The sequence below is a fragment of the Gopherus evgoodei genome, chromosome 1 (assembly GCF_007399415.2).
Source record: "Gopherus evgoodei ecotype Sinaloan lineage chromosome 1, rGopEvg1_v1.p, whole genome shotgun sequence".
NCBI lineage: Eukaryota > Metazoa > Chordata > Testudines > Testudinidae > Gopherus > Gopherus evgoodei.
In genome coordinates, this window is record NC_044322.1 from 98,407,514 (window position 1) to 98,433,293 (window position 25,780).

At 41.0% G+C, this 25,780-nt stretch overlaps 1 protein-coding gene across 1 annotated transcript in view; it reads left to right on the plus strand.

Moving 5' to 3' along the window:
- Positions 1-24,359, plus strand: part of TM9SF2 (transmembrane 9 superfamily member 2) — a 76,320-nt gene extending 51,961 nt beyond the window's left edge. Inside the window, exons 13-17 of the mRNA XM_030568018.1 lie at positions 506-665; positions 2,212-2,363; positions 3,674-3,785; positions 4,364-4,535; positions 22,978-24,359. Coding sequence (XP_030423878.1) covers positions 506-665; positions 2,212-2,363; positions 3,674-3,785; positions 4,364-4,535; positions 22,978-23,045 — 664 coding nt within the window. The 3' untranslated portion in view covers positions 23,046-24,359. The remainder of the gene's footprint in view (positions 1-505; positions 666-2,211; positions 2,364-3,673; positions 3,786-4,363; positions 4,536-22,977) is intronic.
- The last annotated feature ends 1,421 nt before the right edge of the window (positions 24,360-25,780 follow it).

Below are 25,780 nucleotides of genomic sequence, written 5' to 3' on the forward strand. Positions count from 1 at the left end.
ATTTTTGTTTACTCTCACCATGTGAAAAGGTTGATTATGTAGTAGTAGCATGACAGTAGTAAGTTGTTTTGTTTTGTTTTTGGTTTTTTTGTTGTTTTTTTTGTTTTTTTTGACCAAGCACACTTTTTTTCATGTATTTGTCTTACTCTCTAGACTGTTTCTCAGACCACACTGTAGTTGGTCTTATATGGTGTCATATACTGTACAAGCTTTGTGTTAAATTTTTCTGCTTAACCACAGCAAGCAGTCTTCCCCTGAAGTGCAGTTGTGACAGGCATATATTTGAAACTGCTTAGCTGGAACGTCAGCTCCTGCTGGAGTTGAATCCCACTAGGCTAAGAAAGAAAGACTAGCTTGACCTCCTCGTTTGATATTTTCTGTGTCAGTTGGTCTTAATGCATATTACACTAAGATATTAATACAGTAATATGGTTTCAGTAATGTTAATATAAATATTATTGGGCATTCCTGTTTCTCTTTTTAAAACTTGCTGTATATTTTTCAGAATTGTATTTGCGGATTTCTTTATTATGAACCTCATTCTTTGGGGAGAAGGATCTTCAGCAGCTATTCCCTTTGGAACTTTGGTTGCTATTTTGGCACTTTGGTTTTGTGTATCTGTGCCACTGACATTTATTGGTGCCTACTTTGGCTTTAAGAAAAATGTAAGTGATTATGTGGGTGTAAACTGCATGTACTGTGGCTATTGTACTGGCAGGATAGAAAACATGATCCACCTCCAGCCCAGCTCAATTCCATTAGCATTCAACTGATCTTGGGATTCCACTGACATTTTCTCAAGTCCCTTTAGAGATTTGATAATGAATAGGTCTCTTTTAATTTAATGTTAAGTCTTAGTGTTACTTACTCTGATCAGTGGATTTGACTCCTGAGGCTTCTTTAGATTACGCAGTGGTTTGGAGCATTCTGGGTGTTGATGGACCTCTCTTTAATCCTAGTGAGTTTTGTTGATTGAATCAGATATGAGGGTAACCACTTGCTGGATTCCTTAATTATTCCTTCCTTGTTTTTTTTCCATGGTTCTTATTTCCATTTCAGAATCTCTGAGGAAGGGATGAGTGCTATGGTGGAATCTTTTGGTATTCCACTTCCTTAAGTGAGACACTCTGGAAGGCCATTTCTCATGTGGCAGAGAGAGATTTCTTAAAAAGGAAGACTTCATGGGCCGTAGAGCGTAATCATTTGTTGCCTTTATTTTTATGTGGACTTACGCAAAAATAAAAAATGGACTCCTATCCAAAGCTGTTGGTGCCCTTGATGAGTTAATTACAAGAACAAAAATTATATTAAATACCACTCACCCACCCTGCAAAACTGCCCTCCCCCTAGGCAGGCCTAATTCCTACAGGCCTTATTCTCGGCAGATCACACTACCATATCCTCCTTGCAGCATGCCCTGAGAATTGACTGAACAGGGCTATTTTAGATTGGGAAGAACAGTTTATTCTGGAGCTAAGAGTTCCTCCCTCAAATCAAGGGGGTTCTCTTTCAGTGCCTGAGCTGATTAAAAACTGTGGCAGTATGACACAAGGAGAGTAGCAAAAGATTAGTTGCTACATCTTCATTAACAGTAGTCTTTCAAGAAATCTATTACCTATTTTTAGGGCTGTCGATTAATTGCAGTTATCTCATGCGGTTAACTCTAAATTAAGCAAGTATAAAAAACTAATTGTGATTAATCACTGTTAAACAAAAGACTACCAATTAAAATGTGTTAAATATTTTCGGATGTTTTCTACATTTTCAAATGTCAGTTACAACACAGAATACAAAATATACAGTGCTCACATTATATTTTTATTACAAATATTTACAGTGTAAAAATGCGATTTCTTTTGGCGTTTTACAGTGCAAATTTGTAATAAAAAATAAATATAAATTGAGCACTGTATTGTGTTGTAATTAAAATCAGTGTATGAAATGTAGAAAACATCCACAAATATTTAAATAAATGGTATTCTATTGTTGTTTAGCAGCATGATTAATCGCTATTAATTTTTTTTAATCTCTTGACAACCCTACTATTTTCGTTTGCTCCGAGGCTGTTGGCAATTGAGCTGCTAGAAACAATGATAGCATGATACTAGGTGGCCACCAGTTTGTTAATAAAATTTAAGTAGATTTTTGCTACTACTAGTGTCAAATGTATTTAATTGTTATGTATTTAGGAATCTTTTCTTCTCTTTAAAGGCTATTGAACACCCAGTTCGTACCAATCAGATTCCTCGTCAGATTCCTGAACAATCATTCTACACAAAACCATTACCTGGCATTATCATGGGAGGGATTCTGCCCTTTGGGTGCATCTTTATACAACTTTTCTTCATTCTAAATAGTATTTGGTAAGGTAACTTATTTGAACACCCACAACATATAAGCTTTAATTTTTCTCTTTGAATCTTTTCTTTTCTAGAAAGCTTGACCCTGCCTGTAGTGTTTTCTAAAGTATTGATCATTTCACAAGATATGAGAATTCTTGTCATTTAATATTCTGCCACTCAAAAATCACTCCATGCTATTTTATTTTTGCCCATGTGTGTAGAGAAGTAACTTCCATTCTTACCAGCATACAGCTGACCTGCACTATTCAAATCATGAAGTTTTATGCACTACACCAGGGGTTCTCAAACTGGGGGTCGGGACCCCTCAAGGGGTTGTAAGTTTATTATATGGGGGGGTCACGAGCTGTCAGTCTGCACCCCAAACCGCACTTTGCATCCAGAATTTATAATGGCGTTAAATATATGGAAAAAGTGTTTTTAATTTATAAGGGGTGTCACACTCAGAGGCTTGCTATGTGAAAGGGGTCATCAGTACAAAAGTTTGAGAACCACTGCACTACACCTATTACTTCATACAGAAGTGCCTCTGAAACTGACATTGTGATAGATACTTGAAAGAAGTGAACAGTATGTTACATTGGATTTAATAATTTAGTCTTTATAGAACAGTATTATTGCTTCAGGAAAACAGATTTTTCCTTTCCCCAAACCTTCATATAGGCATTAGGAAGTAATTCCTTTAACCATTCAAAATAACCCACTAAATACTCATCCAGCATCAGTGAATTCAGATGTGTACTCTGAGCATGCTAACAAACTGCTCTTGTATAAGTAATCTGCCCTCTTTCTGCACAATCTAGTTATCCAATCTCTCTAAGCTGTTTCTGAATTCAGAAGTAGGTGTTAATACACAAATCTAAAGTATTAACACTTTTTCTGTTTTACCACTCTGCCACTTTCTGATTGAAATGTGGAGTGAAATCCTGGCCCTACTGAAGTCCGTGGGAGCTTTGATATTCAGTGGACTTCAGTGGAGCCGGGATTTCACTGGTGATGTGTCTGGTTCAGTTTCCCTCTCTTCATAAACCTCCAAATCTGAGAGAAGTTTTAGGTTTTGAGCTTTTGCTTGCCATTTTAGAGTAGAGCTGCTGAATCATGCATTCCCAGTTTGAAAAACAAAGGACGAGTTAACTTCCACTTGTGTCCGCACCAATGACACTCTACCCTTGTGATAAGGAGAAATTATTGTTTAAGCCTCAGGCTATACTAAAAATGAACATCTTGTGCTAGTGCTGCTTTTTCATATTGAGAGATGCCATTTTCCTCCAAAATACATTTTATCTTATTTTAATCCTCTGTTTTGATTATAGGTCCCATCAGATGTATTATATGTTTGGCTTCCTATTTCTTGTGTTCATTATTTTGGTTATTACATGTTCTGAGGCCACTATACTGCTTTGCTATTTCCATCTGTGTGCAGAGGTAAGAAATATTCTTCACTATTACACGATATCCAGGACAGTTTCACAAAATCCAACTTCTATAATTGGAAATATTATCATTCCAGAATTTAACACTACGAGGATAACTAAGATCCTATTAAGATCAGCTTAAAATGTGATTGGACACTTATTGCTCCTTTCTGATAAGAGTTCTCATTACAAATTATTTTTTTGAATGAGTTTGTACCCAGATTCAGTACCAGTGAGATATAGCTCATCTTCAGTTATCCATCTCACTATTTTCTGTAGAAGTTGGTTGACTAGACAGAAGCCTTTGCTTTGTCAAAAGTATTTCCTTTTTGGTGCGTGTGCTTGACCGGCACAAGTTGATGTTTACATGCACCCTTTAAAATCTGTCTCTTGTTGCTTGGGCTTGTAGATTTTTGAGTTTCTGATTCATACTATGAACTGTGATTAGGTGATCCAAAGTAATAAAAGTTTATCTTTAGCTTTTTAATGTTAAATACCCAGTAGGAAAAGTTCACTTGTAATTTTGCATCTAGTAATTGGTCAAGTTCAGATTTCAGGAAATATTACTTAGTTTTTCTTTTCTTCTAGGATTATCACTGGCAGTGGCGTTCCTTCCTTACCAGTGGTTTTACTGCAGTTTATTTTCTGATATATGCAATACACTATTTCTTTTCTAAACTGCAAATCACAGGGACAGCAAGCACCATTTTGTATTTTGGTTACACCATGATAATGGTTTTGATCTTCTTTCTTTTCACAGGTAAGGGAATTGAAACCTTGGTTCTTGATATTGCTAGCTCTAATTTTAGTTGAGTGTGCAGTGGAACACTAAAAATATCATAAATAGAAATATCTGAATCTTTATGTGAAACCATAGCTGAACGTTAAACCCTTGATTTCAGGTCAGCTATTATTATGCTAATATATTTTGCTATAAACTGTGTCGGAAATCTCAGCTTCTGACTTCAAAGGATTAAAATTAGTAACTGAAGAATCATAGTTATACCTAGTACAATACACTAACAAATATTTTTATTTACCTAATACTGCTATTGGTAATTCCTGCTGTTGAAACTAGGCTGCATTTAAGCACATGCCTGAAATTGTCTTCCAAACATTCAGTGTTAGCTATAGTTGTGCAAATTGTTTAGTTTGATATTACATCCCACTTACAGAATGATGTGTGCATATTTAACAGGGTTTAAATGGAAGGACATAAGCTGGAAGCTATGAAAGGGTCCATGATCACTTGAGTTCTAAAACATGCCTTTATGCAGAGGATAATTGTGAGACATGGAACTATCAAATCAAGTCAAAAACTGTGATTGTGGGCTTAAATTCCAGCAAGGGTGGTTTCAGTTGGACATTAGGAAAAACTTCCTAACTGTCAGGTTAGTTAAGCAGGAATAAATTGCCTGGGGATGTTGTGGAATCTCTGTCCATTGGAGATTTTTAAGAACAGGTTAGACAACACCTTTCAGAGATGATCTAGATAATACTTAGTCCTGTCTTGAGTGCAGGAGACTGGACTACAAGATCTCTCGAGGTCCTTTCCAGTCCTGTGATTCTATGATATAAGCATATTTTAAAAAGTTAAACAGGGAGGAGGGATGCGTTGCAAGGTATAAATGTTACATGTGTCAGCAGCTGGTCCTAGATTGAGCTGCAGAGCAGCATTTTTATCCTGAAATGTTTCTGGACTACAGGGGATGGTATGTTCTAGAAATAAAGGTAATATAATGATGTAGTGGGTTTTGGTTTTTGAAGTGTGATGTTCTTGCAAAATTTGAAGTTTTGAGTATTGAATATCCTGCAGATAGTTCTGTTACCCGAGTGTTATCTTGTTTCTTGGAGATGTGGGCTTTTCAGAGCAGTGTTAACGATGAAGTCATATTAATAACTCTCTTGTAAGACTATGTCCATTATAAGCTTTACAAAATTGACCTTTTTACCTATTAGGCTTCAGTAAGAACTAAAAACAAGGGGGTGGGTATGTATGTATGTATGTATTTATTTATTTATTGTTCATTTGTTTTACAAAGGTGGAGTTTAATCTTTGTGTTAACTTCCATGAGGTCTGATGCTCATTGAAATGGGTTGGTCGGTCTATCTGTTTTGTTGCAAAGATACCCTTCAAAATCTAAACTGATCACTAGACCAGAAGTTACCATGGTTATTTAAAGGTGGTGCTTTTAGGAAAAAGCTGTCAGCTGCCAGAGATCTTACCTAAATATCTTGTTACTGGGATCTTTCATCTCCTTTCCCAGTTACTGAGGACAAATAATGGAATCTTTCCCCCCTATGTACTCATTCACTCCCCTCAGATCCCTGCTTTCTCTGTCCATTAGTTCCTGCCACAGTACTACCTCTGGTTCCTGAGCTCCTGCTGCTTTCTACCTCTGTTGCTCTGGGAATGAAGTCCAGTAGCAGGGCGTGGTGGCAGAAAGCTTCCTCTATCTTCTTGCACACTGAAAAGCGGGCCTTGCTGAGACATGCTGCCCAGACATAGGGGTGGCTGTTTGGCACCCCCCACTTCCGTACTGATAGGTACCACCATTGCCTGCACCCAGAAAGCTTAAAAACTCTGAGCACCAGGCCAGCAGCATTTGTAACTGAATCCTCGTGAACTTCACAGTCTATAATGGTGGCATGTCTAAGCCCTGTTCTATACTACAAACTTAGGTTGGTATAACTGTCACTCAGGGGTGTGGAAAATCTACACCCTTAGGCAACGTAGTTATATCGACCTCACCGCCGGGGTAGACAGTGCTATTTCAGTGGGAGAGCTTCTCCTGTCAGCATAGCTACCACTTCTTGGGGAGGTAGAGTACGTACACTGATGGGAGATGCTCTTCCATTGTTGTAGGTAGTGTCTTTCACTAAGTGCTAGAGCAGTGTAAGTGTAGACATACCCTAACGCTTGAAATGTGGAGGCCTTTCCAAGGTTACAAACACCAGAAGTTGTGTTGGAGAGGCTTAGTGACCCCATGGCCTGTGACGTGGGTCTGCTTTTGGTGGATACAAGTTTATAGCCTAAGGGTTTCACAGAAATTAAAATTCCAGCCACAGCCCTTTTAACTTTTTTAACAAAACTTTCACTAAAGTTCTGAGCAAAGTCGTTTCAGCTGTATTTGACTTAAGTTTTGTTGTTGTTTTTTTTTGGTGGGGGTGGGGGAATGTTTTTTGCATTTTCAAAAGAAAATCCTAGGGAAAACAAGAACCAAAGTTTGAGAATATTGTCCTTTTAAAATAGTAACAGAATATTAGTTACAAAAAATTAAAAACCTTCATCTATTAACTGTACATTACCTGCATTTGTAACCTGATACTCCCTGCCGCCTGTAAATTAAATATCTTTGCCTAATCCGTATGTATTTCTGTAAGTCACAATTTACTACTTCCTTATTCATATTCTATATACTAATAAGTTAATCAGTCCCAACATACAGGCTAGCAGTTCTGCTCTCCTTTGTGCCTACCCTCATGTATGGTCTAGAAGCAGGATGGTAGAATAAATAGCATCTCAGTCTGAAATAGAGAACTCTGGGCTTGGTTATATTAGAAAAATTGCATTGCTCTAACTAGATCAGTTTTAAATAGATTTAATTACATTGATTTAAACTCCTAGTGTAGATGCATTTACACCTGTTTAAGCCTTCCTTAGATACATTGATTTTAAATTGAGTTAGTTGCATTAATTACCATATACAGTCGTATCAGAGGGGTAGCCGTGTTAGTCTGGATCTGTAAAAGCAGCAAAGAATCCTGTGGCACCTTATAGACTAACAGACGTTTTGGAGCATGAGCTTTCATGGGTGAATACCCACTTTGTCAGATGCATGTAGTGGAAATTTCCAGGGGCAGGGGTGTGTGTGTGTGTGTGTGTGTGTGTGTGTGTATATATATATATGTGTGTATATATATATATATATGTGTGTGTATATATATATATACACACATATATACAGGCAAGCTAGAGATAATAAGGTAGTTCAATCAGGGAGGATGAGGCCCTGTTCTAGTAATTGAGGTGTGAAAACCAAGGGAGGAGAAACTGGTTTTGTAATTGGCAAGCCATTCACAGTCTTTGTTTAATCCTTAGCTGATGGTGTCAAATTTGCAGATGAACTGAAGCTCAGCAGTTTCTCTTTGAAGTCTGGTCCTGAAGTTTTTTTGCTGCAGGATGGCCACCTTAAGGTCTGCTATAGTGTGGCCAGGGGGAGGTTGAAGTGTTCTCCTACATATACACTCGTTCACTAGTCCGTTCATTTATAAGCTGACCCACCCCAAGATGATTAGGTAAAAATAGCAAAAACTGTATAACCCTTTCATAAGCCGACCCTATATTTTAGGGGTTGGCAAACTTTGGCTCCTGGCCCGTCAGGGTAAGCTGCTGGCAGGTTTGGACATTTTGTTTACCTGGAGTGTCTGCAGGCATGGAGTGGCGCCACTTCCCGCAGCACCCATTGGCTGGGAACGGCGAACCGTGGCCACAGGGACCTGAGAGGCTCCATGCCTGCAGGTAAACAAAAGGACAGTGAATTAGATATTCAGTTCAATGATTCCATAAAGTTTAAAATCATCAAATTTTGGTGTAGACCCGTTTATAAGCCATTAATTAGTCACTTTTTTACAAAAAAAATTTGGCTTATGAACGAGTATATACAGTAACTCTTTTTTGTACAAACCAGACCTCTGTCTGCCTTGATGATATTGTAATATTGGCCAGAAACCAAAGTGCATCAGCCTCACTGATGGTCTAAAGAAGTTTTTTAACCAGTCCATTCTAGTCATGCTGGCTATAAACCTCAGAATACTGCATACAGTCAGGTAGGGACTTTACTTCAGCTCTCTTCTCCGTGGAGGGAAGAGGATTGAGTGTAGTAGGTCCAGCATGACAGCCTCTTCGCACCTCAGGCAACATTCATCTGCCAGCTTCCATTTGCCCTCCTTCCCTCAGGTCAGTTAACGTGTCATAAACTGTAATCTGAGGGCATTGATATATCCAGTGCATGTCCTGTTCCCTTGCCCACTCAGCCTGTGTCATGATGTTGCACCAGCAGCTGACTATCAGCAATCAACTGTGCACTGTCTGATAATTATGGGCTCAGGATAGAAGTTACAAGTATCTTACCCTTTATCTGCCATGACACTGTCCCCACTAGTCCTTTGTACCTGATATTGGGCTCAAGGGTATGCAAGTTATTTTAGACAACTAAAATATACTTCTGGAGTTCGTGTGGTTAGTTTTATGTGGTACTTGGTCAGTGCCTCAAACTTCAAGTTCCGTGAGGATACAGGCAGGATTAAAGTTGGTATTGAAACTTTAACTGAACATTTCCTGTTTACAATATTTAGCTTTTCTGAAACTATATAATCCTTTAATGTTGTAAAAGGACATCAGACAACTCAGCCATGTTTCTAAATTTTGGTCTCAGAATAATGTCCCTACTATAATAGATTTCAGTTTGCTCTTTCTTCCAAAAATTAGATGCACTCTAAAATCTATGTGGTTGCTGAAATATTTTAGGGATAAGTGTTTATATAAAGAGGGAGAGTTAAGGGATATGTTCCTCTCAGAACTGTTAAATGAAACAGCTATTTACCAAAATCTGCTCCTAAAGGCAAGTTGCTTCCTGTGCCAAGATGATTTACAAGCCAAAAAGAAAAGATTGTAATTGTTGTATCAAAACTGTTCTGCTGCTGCTTACTCATCTGTTAAAAATTGTCAGTATCAGGAAGGGTTTTGACGGTGCCCTGCTGCTATGTCAGTGTAACACATGCTTCAGGCACTTGCATCCATACTGCATTCCAGGTCATTGATCAAACTCAGCAGGCCGGGTACTAGGAGCTACATGACAAATCTTGGTGATTCACAGCTGGGCCCACAACTACGTATCATAGTAAATGAGTCAGTTAAACATCACTAGTTTAGCAAGCGTGAAAAAAATTACCACGATATCATTCATGATTCTTCACAGGATTTTACAGTATATGAGTTATTGTTGAATTTCCATCATGCTCCTTGTCAAAACTTAACTCAAAACATGTTGTCTTAAATAGTTAGTTAGTTGGCCCTTACACAAGTTAAAGCTACAATAATACTAGGTATACTAAGGCAAAATCAGTTATCTGAATGGGTTTTGTCCTGGCCTAATGTTTTTGGGAAACAAAGGTTCTCATAACAGATGCTATGAAAGCCATCTATGTCAACCATTTTTCTGATTTTTAGTTGTAGTTTGAAGGAATAATGTTAAGGTGGTCAGTATAACTTCATCAGCATAGCTTGTGTGCCCAACAGTATATTTTTGGTATATCTGTCACACCTCACCAAAAATGGATGGACAGAACTATTCTCACTTTCAAATGAAAGAGCTGTCTCCATGAAATCACGGAAGTAATCTTTGTCTTTAAACTTCAGTTCAAATGTGTCTTGAGAATTAAACCTCTTTGACTGTATGATTAAACTATCTTTAAAAAACTAGATTTGTTAAAGCATAGGGCATGAAAATATTTTTACCATAGCAACTTTGGCAAATACTGAAATTATATAAACTTGTAACTTGCTTAAACAGGACTATACCTGTGACTATACCTGTGACTATACCTGTGACTTTTGGGTGCCTTTTTTAGTCTTCAGTGTCTCTGAAAATTTTAAACATTATAACCTTAACAGAACAGCAGTTAAACTTAAATTCTGAACTATAGTATTGAAAAATCCAAGCCTCCTTTTTGAACTGCAGATGTTAAACAATGAGCTATGAAATGCTTAAGTGCACTCAAGAAGTAGGTATCAGTTAAGTTTTTCGTAAATAATCTTTATTTATATTAAATCAGTAGTGTAAAAATCCACCCTGCTTGATGTTTGTGTCCTGCATGGCATATTTAAATTCTGCAGAATCTAAGCTGCTTCTTCAAGTGGAATCCCCTGAGGGATACTACTTCAGGCACACATGCACCCTGTGTCTTTTGGAGATTTTTGGTAGCAGTGCCCATTCGGACCACGCATGTGTCCTTCACATCCTCATGCCCCCTACAGAGGCTATATAGGGCTCTTTGGGTGAACCACCCTCAATTCCTTTTCAACAGCTTTCAGCCAGGCACAGAATTTCATGTGTGCCTATTTTCATAGATTCATAGACTCTAGGACTGGAAGGGACTTCGAGAGGTCATCGAGTCCAGTCTCCTGCCCTCATGGCAGGACCAAATACTGTCTAGACCATCCCTGATAGACATTTATCTAACCTAGTCTTAAATATCTCCAGAGATGGAGATTCTGCAACCTCCCTAGGCAATTTATTCCAGTGTTTAACTACCCTGACAGTTAGGAACTTTTTCCTAATGTCCAACCTAAATCTCCCTTGCTGCAGTTCAAGCCCATTGCTTCTTGTTCTATCATTAGAGGCTAAGGTAAACAAGTTTTTTCCCTCCTCCTGATGACACCCTTTTAGATACCTGAAAACTGCTATCATGTCCGCTCTCAGTCTTCTCTTTTCCAAACTAAACAAACCCAGTTCTTTCAGCCTTCCTTCATAGGTCATGTTCTCAAGACCTTTAATCATTCTTGTTGCTCTTCTCTGGACCCTCTCCAATTTCTCCACATCTTTCTTGAAATGCGGTGCCCAGAACTGGACACAATACTCCAGTTGAGGCCTAACCAGCGCAGAGTAGAGCGGAAGAATGACTTCTTGTGTCTTGTTTACAACACACCTGTTAATGCATCCCAGAATCACGTTTGCTTTTTTTGCAACAGTATCACACTGTTGACTCATATTTAGCTTGTGGTCCACTATGACCCCTAGATCTCTTTTTGCCATATTCCTTCCTAGACAGTCTCTCTTCCCATTCTGTGTGTGTGAAACTGATTGTTCCTTCCTAAGTGGAGCACTTTGCATTTGTCTGTATTGAACTTCATCCGGTTTACCTCAGACCATTTCTCCAATTTGTCCAGATCATTTTGAATTATGACCCTGTCCTCCAAAGCAGTTGCAATCTCTCCCAGTTTGGTATCGTCTGCAAACTTAATAAGTGTACTTTCTATGCCAACATCTAGTCGTTGATGAAGATATTGAACAGAGCCGGTCCCAAAACAGACCCCTGCGGAACCCCACTTGTTATACCTTTCCAGCAGGATTGGGAGCCATTAATAACTACTCTCTGAGTACGGTTATCCAGCCAGTTATGCACCCACCTTATAGTAGCCCCATCTAAATTGTATTTGCCTAGTTTATCGATAAGGATATCATGTGAGAATGTATCAAATGCCTTACTCAAGTCTAGGTATACCACATCCACCGCTTCTCCCTTATCCACAAGACTCGTTATCCTATCAAAGAAAGCTATCGGATTGGTTTGACACAATTTGTTCTTTACAAATCCATGCTGGCTATTCCCTATCACCGTACCACCTTCCAAGTGTTTGGAGATGATTTCTTTAATTACTTGTTCCATTATCTTCCCTGCCACAGAAGTTAAACTAACTGGTCTGTAGTGTCCTGGGTTGTTTTTATTTCCCTTTTTATAGATGGGCATTATATTTGCTCTTTTCCAGTCTTCAGGAATCTCTCCCGTCTCCCATGACTTTCCAAAGATAATAGCTAGAGGCTCAGATACCTCCTCCGTTAACTCCTTGAGTATTCTAGGATGCATTTCATCAGGCCCTGGTGACTTGCAAACATCTACCTTTTCTAAGTGATTTTTAACTCGCTCTTTTTTTATCTTCTAAACCTACCCCCTTCCCATAAGCATTCACTATGTTAGACATTCCTTCAGACTTCTCAGTGAAGACCGAAACAAAGAAGTCATTAAGCATCTCTGCCATTTCCAAGTTTCCTGTTACTGAGCAGTGGGCCTACCCTGTCCTTGGTCTTCCTCTTGCTTCTAATGTATTGATAAAAAGTCGTCTTGTTTCCCTTTATTCCCATAGCTAGTTTGAGCTCATTTTTTGTGCCTTTGCCTTTCTAATCTTGCCCTGCATTCCTGTGTTATTTGCCTATATTCATCCTTCGTGATCTGACCTAGTTTCCATTTTTTATATGACGCCTTTTTATTTTGTAGGTCATGCAAGATCTCGTGGTTAAGGCAAGGTGGTCTTTTGCCACATTTTCTATCTTTTTCCTACCCATCGGAATAGCTTGCTTTTGGGCCCTTAATAGTGTCCCTTTGAAAAACTGCCAACTCTCCTCAGTTGTTTTTCCCCTCAGTCTTGATTCCCATGGGACCTTACCTATCAGCTCTCTAAGCTTACCAAAATCTGCCTTCCTGAAATCCATTGTCTCTATTCTGCTGTACTCCCTTTCTATCCTTCCTTAGAATTGCAAACTCTGATTTCATGATCACTTTCACCCAAGCTTCCTTCTACTTTCAAATTCTCAACGAGTTCCTCCCTATTTGTTAAAATCAAGTGTAGAACAGCTTCCCCCAGTAGCTTTTTCAACCTTCTGAAATAAAAAGTTGTCTGCAATGCAGTCTAGGAACTTACTGGATAGTCTGTGCCCCGCGGTGTTATTTTCCCAACATATATCTGGAGAGTTGAAGTCCCCCATCACCACCAAAAAAAGCCTCATCCACCTCTTCCACCTGGTTAGGTGGCCTGTAGTAGACTCCTAGCACGACATCACCCTTGTTTTTTTACCCTTTTTCTCTCTTTAGAGTTAAAATAGTATATCGGATTAGTTCTTTTGTACTTTATAGTTGTTGGGCAGTTGTTCCCTTCTCTTCTCTTCCCCCCCCCCCCCCCAATTTAGGTGTCTACAATTGTTTCTTGGGTCTGGGATGCTAGGCTCCTTGGGGTTTAAAATGTGTCTCCAATGTCAAGAAGCCATTCCCGTCAGCAGTGGGCATTCTCCATAAATACGTTGCTTGGGAGACTTGCATATTCCCAGCAAGTACAAGATTTACACTTTGTTTAAGGGAAGATCCCTTAAAAACAGGGGAATTAAGTATGCACTACTGATGACAGAGCAAGCCTTATGACCAGATTTTAGATCTGGGTACAGAGAACCCCCTCTCCAAGAGATCCTCTGCTTCTCTTAGTGCCACTTCTACGATGAGATCACAGTCACAAAGAGCTTCCAAGGTGAAAGCAGTGTCAAGATCCCAATCTTCAACACTCTCCATGGGTGAAGTACCTATAACGGTGCCAGTGGTACATAGAGCTTCTCACTCAAAGATGATGGGGAACAAGAGGAACAGAGCAGAGTTCTTCAAAGAAGATTCAGTACCGGAGACCTCAGGCCCCAAGAGGAGTGCTGTTGAGGCACCGAATACTTTGGGTATCATGAAGCAATTTAAGACTTTAGCTAAGTCCCATACCTTTGGTGGTAAAGAGTGTGGTACCAAAGACCACTGCTGCACCATCAAGGGAGTGGCCTCATTGGAATTTGTGGTACCCTTGGTACTGGCATCACTGCCTTAAACAGCAGCATCAGGAATAACCTTGAGGCTCATGCCAAGTTCTGTTATGCTCCCAGTACTGCAGGAGTTCCAGTTTCTTAAAGACCTCATGATACTGAAGGAGCCCAAGTCTGTCCTTCCTTGCAACCTCCAGACACCTCTCCGTACCAGGAACTGCTGGATCACTGACTGCTCATGTTGTAGTGAGACCCACCACTTCTCCAGCTTTTACCATTCAGGAAGAAGGGTTGTCAGCTTCTGTGCAATACATTAAAGGAGCATTTGTACTCAGGGCTTTCAGTTTAAGGTGCTCTAGTTTATTCCAGGAGACATGATTCTCCTCTGCAGATGCAAGAAAGGCAAGATTACAAGACCTCTGCCTCTTAAAACTTGGGATGACCAACAATTGCTCTCTCTCTCCCATGGCTTATGGTCCTCCTCCTTTGCCTTATTGGGATCCATGGGCAATACATTACCAGTAGTTTTGAGGGTACCCAGTGGAATCTCATAAAGAACATAAGACCTCATTCCCTGGTACCAGCCATTCCTCCCCTCCACTCTGAATGAGCGGAGGCAAGGAGGAGGCAGTAATGCCACTACCGTAGTCATTAGCTGATGACTTTTGGCAATTCCAGGACCTGATGAGGCAAGTCGTGGACACACTTAAAATTCCTCTGGAAGAAGTCCAGGATTTCTATCATAAATCCCTTGAGGTATGGATAGAATCATAGGACTGGAAGGGACCTTGAGAGGTCTTCTAATATAGTCCACTGCACTCAAGGCCAGACTAAATATTATCTAGATCATCCCTGACAGGTATTTGTCTAACCCGGGGTAGGCAACCTATGGCACGGGTGCCAAAGGCAGCATGCGAGCTGATTTTTCAGTGGCACTCACACTGCCCGGATCCTGGCCACCGGTCCGGGGGGCTCTGCATTTTAATTTAATTTTAAATGAAGCTTCTTAAACATTTTAAAAACCTTATTTACTTTACATACAACAATAGTTTAGTTATATATTATAGACATAGAAAGAGAACTTCTAAAAACGTTAAAATGTATGACTGGCACGCAAAACCTTAAATCGGAGTGAATAAATGAAGACTCGGCACACCACTTCCAAAAGGTTGCCGACTCCTTGTCTAATCTGTTCTTTATATTGCATACCTCCACTTCAGCATGCGTGGCACTGATGATTAAAGAAGCTCTTCTTGAGCTAGCAAACACCAGCTGGCCAACTCCAGCAATGGCAATCTGTACATGCAAGCAAGCTGATTTAAAAAAAAAAACACAACAAAAACCCCTACATTCTGGCAAAGGATTCCAAAATTTTATTTTCACATCCGGCACCAAATTCTTTGATTGTGGACACAGTTAATGAAAGGGAGAGAGAGCATATTCAAAAAGCTACCCCATATAACAAGGACCGGAAGTGTCTGGATCTTTTCAGTCATAAAAACTAGTCTTCGTGGACATTACGTTTCAGGGTAGCAAATCACCAGGTGCTGGTATCAAAATATGACTACCTGAACTATGAGAACTTTAATGCTTTTATTGACCCTTTATACCAGAAACATCAGTTTAATACCATAATAAAGGAGGGTCATCTCTTGATGAAGACTTCTTTGCAGGCTTCACCTAATGTTGCTGATGTTGCAATCAGGTCTGTTTCCACCACAGCAGGGATGAGACAAGCTTCCTGACTTCAGTTATATGGTTTCCCCTGGGAAGTACAGTTAGCCATTAAGAACTTGCCATTTAATGGCCACAAGCTCTTTGCATTCTCCACAGACAGTGTTTTATACCCTAAAGTATGCTAGGGCTACATTTAGATCTTACACACCTGCAAAGAAAAGAGAAGTTAGCAAGTCTCAGTCACTGCAAAGATGCTATCCTACTCAGTTTTCCACCTTCTATAGGCCATCTGAACTACTGGATAATAAGTCAAAATTTTTCTAAAAAGAAACCAATGACTACTTCAACTGCATCATCCCAGCCATCAACATCTTCCAAATGCTAGTTCTTCAAGTCATGTCCTTGGAGCACCTATAGGGACACATGTATTGAAGAACCAGAGTTACTGTACAGAGTGAGTAACCTTTTTGATGGTTTGGTCGAGAGTCTAAACCAGAGTTTCTCAGTTGCACTATACTACCCCTGTAGGGAGGCGCCCTGGCTCCCTGCTGCGCCTGAGAGGGACGAGCCAGAGCAGGTGCCTCAGTGGGCGGAGTCACCACTGCCTGTACCCACCCTCCAGAGGTCAAGGGGTGGGACAGGAAGTATAAAAGCCCGGCCTCAGCACTCAGTTGACTGCAGGCTGCCAGAGAGGACAGATGCTGGTGCCTGAGCTCCCACCAGGCCCAACCTGCCCCGCGCTCACTACCCGGAGGAGCGCTGGCCCGACTTGCCTTGGGCCCGGTATCCGGAGGAGCTGCCGGAGCTTCCCGCCGCCCAGTATCCAGAGGAACCCATGGTCTGGGACCTGCCGAACAATGCCAGCGGAGGACAGGTACCTAAAGAGGGGGAGACTGGAAGTGGCCCGGGGGTAGCCGACCCCAGTCTGGCTCCAGGGGACCCTGAACCAATGTCAGTGTGTTGCGGCCAGGATTCCCCACTGACTGCAGCAAACCCTTGCCGCTGCTAGGGCCACAGGCTGGGACGCAGTGGAGTGGGAGGGCCTGTGTCCCCCCTGCCACCCTTCCAAGGGTGGCAGACTTCCCCCTCTCCCTGGCCTGAGGAGGCGTTCTGTATAGACTTACGGTTTAACCTGCTGCTCAGCCCCTTGCTGCAGGAGCTGAGCCTGAACTGCTTATTGCCCCACCCTGCCCAAGGGCCTGGGCTCAGTTACTGTGTTTGCTCAGCCCCTTGCTGAAGGAGCTGAGCCCGACCTGCTTATTGCCCCGCCCTGCTCCAGGGCCGGGCCTAGAGACTGTGTTTGCTCAGCCCCTTGCAGAAGGGGTTGACCCGAACAGCCTATCGCCCCGCCCTGACTCAGGGCCTGGGCTCCTAGAGACCATTTGTTTGCCCAGCCCCTGCTGAAGGGCCTGAGCGCTGCCTGCTTACTGCCCGCCCTGCCTCGGGGCCGGGCCTATAGACTCCGTGCTTACCCAGCCCCTGCTGACGGGCCGGGACTCTGCTTTGTTTAAAGACCATTTGTTTCCTCAGCTCCCACTGAGGGGTCTAGGCCCTGGACGGATTGCTGCCTGTAGGGAGGTGCCCTGGCTCCCCGCTGCACCTGAGAGGGACGAGCCCCAGCACCGGACCCTTACAACCCCTCTTCCTCAATTTGTTCATGGCCTCTTTCTGTACCAGTAGGCATGGGAGGCTGTAACACTGGACAAAAGGGTGTGTTGGAGGCCATTACTTCTGGTTATGTGATCCAGTTTACCTCCCTCCTGCCCACGCCCCCTTCCTTGTCCTCCTTCAGGGACCCCTGTCATGATCAGTTCCCCGAGACAGGAGATCACATCACTCTTAAGTCTAGGTGTCATAGAACTAGTTCCACTTCAGCACAGAGGAAAAGCATTTTATTCATGGTATTTTCTGATACCCAAGAAAAAGGGGGTAGGAGGCCAATTCTAGATCTCAGACAGCTGAACAAGCATGTCAGATATCCGAAATTCCAGGTGGCATTCCTAGCAGGTCTAATTTCCCTCTCTGGAGTCCAGGGACTGATTTAATCACCAAAGGTGCTACTTCCATGGAGTAATTCATCGTGCTCTCAAAGATTTTTGTTTCACATTTGTTCACAATCAAGACCAGTATTGGATTCTACCTTTTGGTCTTTCTTCCACCCCAAGGGTTTTCTCAAAAATCATAGCAGTTGTAACTGCCCACCTCTGTCATCTAGAAATAAGTCTTTTTCCATATTTCAGTGACTGGCGCCTCAAAGATCAGTCTTATTGGGAGGTGCTGTCAGCAGTTCAGACAACTTTATTCCATAGTTTAGTCCTTCAAATAAATCTCAAGAAATTGGCTTTGACCCCTGCACAGTGAATAATTTTTATAGGAGTGTTTTCTGCATTCAGTGACTGGCAGGGCTTATCTCCCTCCTGTCAGGTTCCTCGCTCTAAAGAACCTTATCCAGAGAATGCACCTCAGTCCTCAAGTTCCTTGCAGACCATGTTCTTGCTGGATGTATCTGCAGCTTCTGGGACATAGGGTAGCTTGTGTTTGTTGTAACACAAAACGTCAGGTTACATATTTGATGTCAATAATTTACATACCCAACACAGTCTGAACAAGCCGGTGTTTGTACCCAGCCGGGTCTGACAGTCACTGTTGGAAGGTTTGTGAAGGAATTCCATTCATCAAGAATCCTCCTAAGATCATCATGATGTTGAATTCTTTCCTCTTGAAATGGGGAGCACAGTTAGGTCCTCATGCAGCCCAAGGGAAGAACACTTGTACATCAGTCTGCTGGAGTTAAGTTATCAGAAATGCTTGCCTCCACATTCTTCCCCTAATCAAAACCAAGTCAATCAAGATCATGACACACAGCATACCTTGTATATATTATATCAGTGGTCAGGGAGGAGCCTATTCCTCCTCACTCTGCATCAGTGATACAGCTCTGGATTGATGCATAGGTCATTTTGATTTCTTAACTCCTGGGTGTAAAACACCATGGCAGACTTTTTTCGCTAAATTACAAATAGGAGTTGGACTCTGGAATTCTGGAGGAAATTTTTTTAGCTTGGGGAGTTTCCTGAGGTCTATCCTTTCACCACTGCAGCCATCAAAAAGTGCAGAAAATCATCATCTAGGAGGAGGACTCAGTCCTAGGAGATGCCTTTTTCATTACATGGACAAAGGGTCTTTGTACGTATATCCACCAACTCCATTACTTTCAAAGGTTTTAAATAAGATCAAGCAGGACCAAGCCAGGGTCATTTTGACTACACCAGCTTGGCCAAAACAAGTTTGGTTTATTAGATCATCAGTCTCGCCTCTCTCCCTCTGTGGCAGCTCCCAATCAGTTCTCAACTGTTGTCTCAGAAAGTGGATTGAACACTTCACCCCAGTCTGAATGTTCTGCAACTCCAGTCATGGCTCCTCAGTGGTTCTTGGGACTAGAAGCATCCTCTTGCTTTGGGAGTACAACATGAGGTGTTAAATAGCAGGAAGACATTTACAAGACACACTTACCTCCAGAAATGGAGAAGATTTCATCTTTGGTGTAATCACCATCTTTCACCTGTCCAGTTCTCTTTCCATAGCCTTGGATTACTTGTTGGAATTGAAAACATCAGGTCTTTCGCTGAGTTCCATCAAGTTTCACTTAGTGTCAACAACAGCTTTCTACTTGCCAGTAGACAGTTTCTCCATTTTCGCACATCTGACCATGACGAAGTTCCTGAATGGTCTTATGAACCTTTTTCTGCAAATTAGAGCTCCTGCTCCACTTAGGGTCTCAACCTTATTCTTACCAGTCTCATGAGAGAGACTTTTGAAGATGGTCTTTTTGGTGGCTTTCATTTCTCTACAAAGGGTTGGGGAGATTGGGGCTCTGATGGCATGCTCTGTATTTACTGTGTGCTCCAAGGAAAATGTATCATTATGATCCTATCCAAAAATTTTAGCCAACGTTTCTTCTGAGTTACATGTTAACCAGACTATTTACCTTCCAGTTTACTTTTCTTAGCTGCATCAGTCTACAAAGGAAGCTACCTTCCATAAACTAGATGTTAAGAGGGCATTGGCTTTTTTCTTGGACAGAGCCAGAGCGTTCAGGAAGTCCCCTAGACTTTTTGTCCTTTATTCTGGATAGGTCTAAGGCAGGGATGGGCAAACTTTTTGGCTCAAGGGCCACATCTGGGAATAGAAATTGTATGGCAGGGCATGAATTCTCACAAAATGGAGGTTGGGGTGTGGCAAGGGGTGTGGGATCTGGGGTGGGGCCAGAAATGAGTTCAGGGTGCAGGGAGGCTCCAGGCTGGGGTGAAATTGAGGGGGGGGTGGCACTGGAGATGAGGAGTTTGGGGCGTAGGAGGCTGCTCCGGGCTGGGACTGAGGGGTTTGGAGGGCATCAGGGATGAGACGGGGGTTGGGGTGCAGGCTCCAGATGAGAGGTGTGGGCTCTGCAGTGGGGCTGGAGTTGAGGGGTTTGAGCTGCAGGAGAGTGCTCCGGGCTAGGTCTGAGGAGTTTGGAGGGTGGGAGGGGGATCAGAGCTGCGGCAGGGGGGTTGGGGCGCAGGGGGAGGCTTATCCTGATGGCTCGGGAGCCAAAGTTTGCTGACCCCTGAATTACAGGGTTGGCTTATGAACGGGTCATAATTTTTTTCCATTTTTACTTAATCTTGGGGGGAGGGGAAGGGGCCATCTTATAAATTACCTGGCTTATGATCGAGTATATATGGTAGTTAAAATTTGGGTCCTGCTTAGTTTTCCCTAACTAATCATTTTAAACTGAAGTGCTACAAAACTGTGTTTGTCCAATCCTAACCCATTACAAAACAATTCTTTAACCATAATCAGGCCCCACCACCTTAGCTGATTTAAATTTTGAAAAATTAGTTATTTAAGAGACAAACAATAAAGAATCAGGCAGAGACAATAGACAAGTAGGGCCCACAAAGGCAAAACAATATAGATTTCACAATCACAACTGTTAAGTGGTTTCTTGCCAGACAGAATATTAACAAAGTTTTCTTTAAACATCTTAACATCTGTTTCTTTATCTGGTGATGGTAAGTTCTGTTAGGACAGGCTCGCCTTCTTAACAGCCTGATAGGACATCGTTTTGGTGCAATAGATGGAATGTGAGGATGTGACTCTGCAACTTAGTACATGGCTGCTGTTTCTCACTCTGGCTGCTGCTTTTACTGCAGAAAGAGGCCTCAGACCTTACAATTCATGTTGTGTAGTAACAAGTTCTTTGAGATGTGTCCCTCTGTAGGGACTCTGCTACCTGCCCTCCTTCCTCTCTGCTTAGGAGTCTCCTACTACGGGACTTTTTAGTAGGGAAGGAACTGAGGGCCCTTCACGCATGCAGCCCTATGAAGCCTGAGTATGGGGCAGAAGGGTGTGTCAGCTGAATGGCCACTGCTACCAAAAATCTGTGATCAAAGGCTTTGGTGCATGTGCACCTGAAGTGGAGCACCCACAGGGACGCACATCTCAAAATCCAGTTATTGCACAAGGTGAATAACCTCTCCTTTCATTTAAAAAAAATCTTTCTAGCATTTGATTGCCAAATTTGGAAAGGGTTTTTAATATGTACGTAAATCAATGCAGTACTGTCTTCAGAAGTTTGCACATGGTAATTGAAGTGTCTACTGAACAGTGTACTGATACTATTAATGTCATACCTAGCTGATCACTTGAGCAGATGCAGTAGGGAAGGGTGCAGTTGTGAACCCAATAGGGAAATGCTTCAAGGAGGGAAATGAAAGACTTGGGGTGGGGGTAGGGGGAGAGAAAAGAGAAACGAAGAACAGAAATAGCTCTTGTCTTAAAGGTGAGTATTTTCTTCCACTGAGTAGTGCTGACCATAATGAAGCATTAAAAAATAAAAATTTTGATTAAAGTTCAGTTACTATATAAATACCATATTCTGTCTTTATGCAAACTTTCCATTGACACTGGTAGGCGATCAGCTGTGGAGGCAGCAAAGAATCCTGTGGCACCTTATAGACTAACAGACGTTTTGGAGCATGAGCTTTCGTGGGTGAATACCCACTTCTTCAGATGCATGTGGTGGAAATATACAGGGGCAGGTATATATATGCTAGCAAGCAAGCTAGAGATAACGAGGTCAGTTCAATCAGGGAGGATGAGGCCCTGTTCTAGAGGTTGAGGTGTGAAAACCAAGAGAGGAGAAACTGGTTCTGTAGTTGGCCAGCCGTTCACAGTCTTTGTTCAATCCTGAGCTGATGGTGACAAATTTGCAGATGAACTGAAGCTCAGCAGTTTCTCTTTGAAGTCTGGTCCTGAAGTTTTTTTGCTGCAGGATGGCCACCTTAAGGTCTGCTATAGTGTGGCCAGGGAGGTTGAAGTGCTCTCCTACAGGTTTTTGTATTTTGCCATTCCTAATGTCAGATTTGTGTCCGTTTATCCTTTTCCGTAGAGACTGTCCAGTTTGGCCGATGTACATAGCAGAGGGGCATTGCTGGCATATGATGGCATATATTACATTGGTGGATGTGCAGGTGAATGAACCAGTGATGGTGTGGCTGATCTGGTTAGGTCCTGTGATGGTGTCGCTGGTGTAGATATGTGGACAGAGTTGGCATCGAGGTTTGTTGCATGGATTGGTTCCTGAGCTAGAGTTATTATGGTGCGGTGTGCAGTTACTGGTGAGAATATGTTTCAGGTTGGCAGGTTGTCTGTGGGCAAGGACTGGCCTGCCACCCAAGGCCTGTGAAAGTGTGGGATCATTGTCCAGGATGGGTTGTAGATCCTTGATGATGCGTTGGAGGGGTTTTAGCTGGGGGCTGTATGTGATGGCCAGTGGAGTCCTGTTGGTTTCTTTCTTGGGTTTGTCTTGCAGTAGGAGGCTTCTGGGTACACGTCTGGCTAGTCTATAAGGTGCCACAGAATTCTTTGCTGCTTTTACAGATCCAGACTAACACGGCTACTCCTCTGATACTTGACAGCTGTGGAGGGTAATATGAAGTCCTAAACTTATATCTTGGTCTACAGAAAAACGTAATTTGGTCCTACACAGAGTGTGAGTTTCTAATTTCTGTGTTAGACCCTATACTAGTTGTGCTAATGTGTAATTCTTTGTTTTGAAAGAAGAATTCTGTCTACGTGTACACTTCCATGTTTGTGAATCTGCTCTTTGAAAAACTTTTTTTTTTATAGGGACAATTGGATTCTTTGCATGCTTTTGGTTTGTGACCAAAATTTACAGCGTGGTGAAAGTTGACTGAAGAAACCCCAGTGTGTGAAAGTTTGCACAGAAGAGATTTGATCTTCATTAACATAAAGACCTGTTCTTGGTGATGAACTTAAGCTTTATCAGAAGTATTGACATCCTGTTACCTGGGAATGATACTGAATACACATCCTCCTCAAAACACTTTTTCCACAAAAGCATTTGTATTGTGATTTAACCATCTGTTTTCATTCAAATCTTCTTAATGAAGACTAGAATTAAATATTGTATGCATTTGTAAATATAACTATACTGTAATAGAAACATTAAATTCTAATGGCAGAATAGAAGTGGCTGTATTACGCAACTTAATGATCCTGCTGAATAAAATACAATTGTAAATAGGATTTTCTAGGCTTGGTAGGAGGGATGAATTATTTTTCTTTTGAAGGAAATGAGAACTTTCTATCATGCTAACTTTAAGGATGTCTCCAAGGTGGGTTGCTGTTTTGGATGTGGTTTTTATTTTGTACTAGTGATATGTCCATAAATATTCCAATTTCTGTGACTTCATTGGTTTCAGTGTTAATGGCCTTTTAAACTATGTGCCTCTGAGTCTTTGAATTTATAAATTCATAACCTTGTTGTAAAAATATCTTCAATAGGTCATTACATATTAGAAGTTTATGAAGTTATGTAAATACAGATATATTGACAAGGGAAGTTTTAAAATTATGTGGAGTCTTTTATTGCATTTTACTGTATTTGATTAATGTATATTGACACTCCTTTTGATCTGGGAAAAAAATAAGTTGTCCTAAATGACTAATGCTTAAAATGTGGTAGTGGTGCATGAGAATGAAATTAGACGATTACATGTATGCACTGCAGGATTAATCCAGCCCTTAACCAAGCTACTTTTTCTGAGACTAAATCATATGTGGAGAAGATCTTAATATATGCTCAGCATTCACTGCTGATCTTTTTTTAACTGATCTTAATGATGCATATTCCATAAAGCACCTGTGGCTAGACGGATTTAAGCAAAAAAAAAAACAACCCACTGTTTTTGCCTCATGTTCTGAGAAATGAATCAGTTCCAGGTGGCTGACTAGAATGACTTATTCCACAGTAAATTTTAACAGATTTGAAATGTTATTTTGTTCAGTAATTAAGATTCATAACTGTTCCTCTATCTGCAAGAGCAGCATGTTTCCCACAGTCTGATAAAATTTTATTAAACTGCATGTACTAGTTGTCAGTCATCAATTAAATTTCTTTTGTCTGATTTTTCTAATGGTATGCTTTTCTAAAAGACCTTAACCTAATGATGCTCAAATACTGACTCAATAAAAATATTGTTGGTTAAGGTATCTTGTCATTATTAAGATCTCCAACCTATGTAAAGTACTTAAGATTAAAGCAATTTTCCAAGTTTTGTGTTCAGAAACAGAAAAAAGAGTTTGGATAACTTTTGTATGCTTGGTTTATCTGGTTAGAGTTTAATTCTGAACTCTTACCTATTCAGACCCCCAAAATCTTCATTTATAAAACTGGATATATTTGCAAAGTGACAAGTGTGCATACCTATCACATCTATAAAACTCAAACATTTTTATTCAGTGAAATTGGACTGGCCCACAACAAACATCAATATTTACTTAAACGTATAAATACTTGGCTTGTCACAACATAATCCTAACTCTGATCCTTGGATTGTTTATGTATTTTGTTACTTTGATTTAGAGATACTTTTAAATGGATAACTTAAAAGCATTAATGAAAAAAAAATTTCTAAAATATTTAAAGTTAGAGCTCCTCAGAAATTTGCTAGTTTTCCGTCAAAAATGCCAGTTCATCAAAAGCAGTATGCTTCTGTGGAACCCAGGTCAGTTTCACCCTGCTATTTGCACCATACAGCAGCAAAACTGTCAAATCACATCAATTTCAGTCTGGGCTGATTTACACTAGGAGTGATGAAGACGTGCTATGCCAACAGAGCGTCTCCTACCGACAGTGTGTGAGGTAGACACCATTTCAAGTTAATGTAAGTTACGTCGCTCTGGGGGGGGCGAAGGTGTGGCTTTTTCACACTCCTGAGAGAGAAGATATGTTGACTTAAGCAGTAGTGTAGATGAGCCCTGAGTAGCTGCGGGGGATCCTACAAAGCATATCTTACTTTGGAAACAATGGCATGTTTGGTTGGTTGTTTTTTAAAATGAAAATCTCATGGAATTTTCAGGTTGGGAAATAGCAGCAATATTGTTTGGTCTGAATTAGAATGAAATACTGTGAAATGTTAAAATTTGCTGCAGAAATGGAAACTCCAAGTTTTGACCAGCACTACTTATGATTGTTTGTTTTTTTTTCTTGAGAATTTCAGTTTAATGGAAGTGTGATGTTACAGTGAAGTAATCTTGACAGGATGTAGGCAGACACTGTATTTGAGGCTGATCACTATAATTTTTTCAGAATAGTATAGTTTCCAAATAACAGCCTCTTAAACCTTTTATTACTCCTGTCCTTAAAAGTCCATTGTATGAGCTAATGTCTCTGTTGGATGCTACAATCAATGCCTTACAGTGTGCAATATGTGTTTTTAAAATTGGGACTCCCAGTAAAATCAGTTTCAGACTTTGAAACCTTGAGATTTCAGCGGGCTGATAAGTGTCCCCCCCCCCCCCAAATTAAATGCATCACAGGTTTTTTTTTTTAAAAAAGCCGTTTTAGGGCTGTATCACCTCAAGACTTAAGATATTCCAAAGTTCAAAACAAATTCTACGTCTCAAT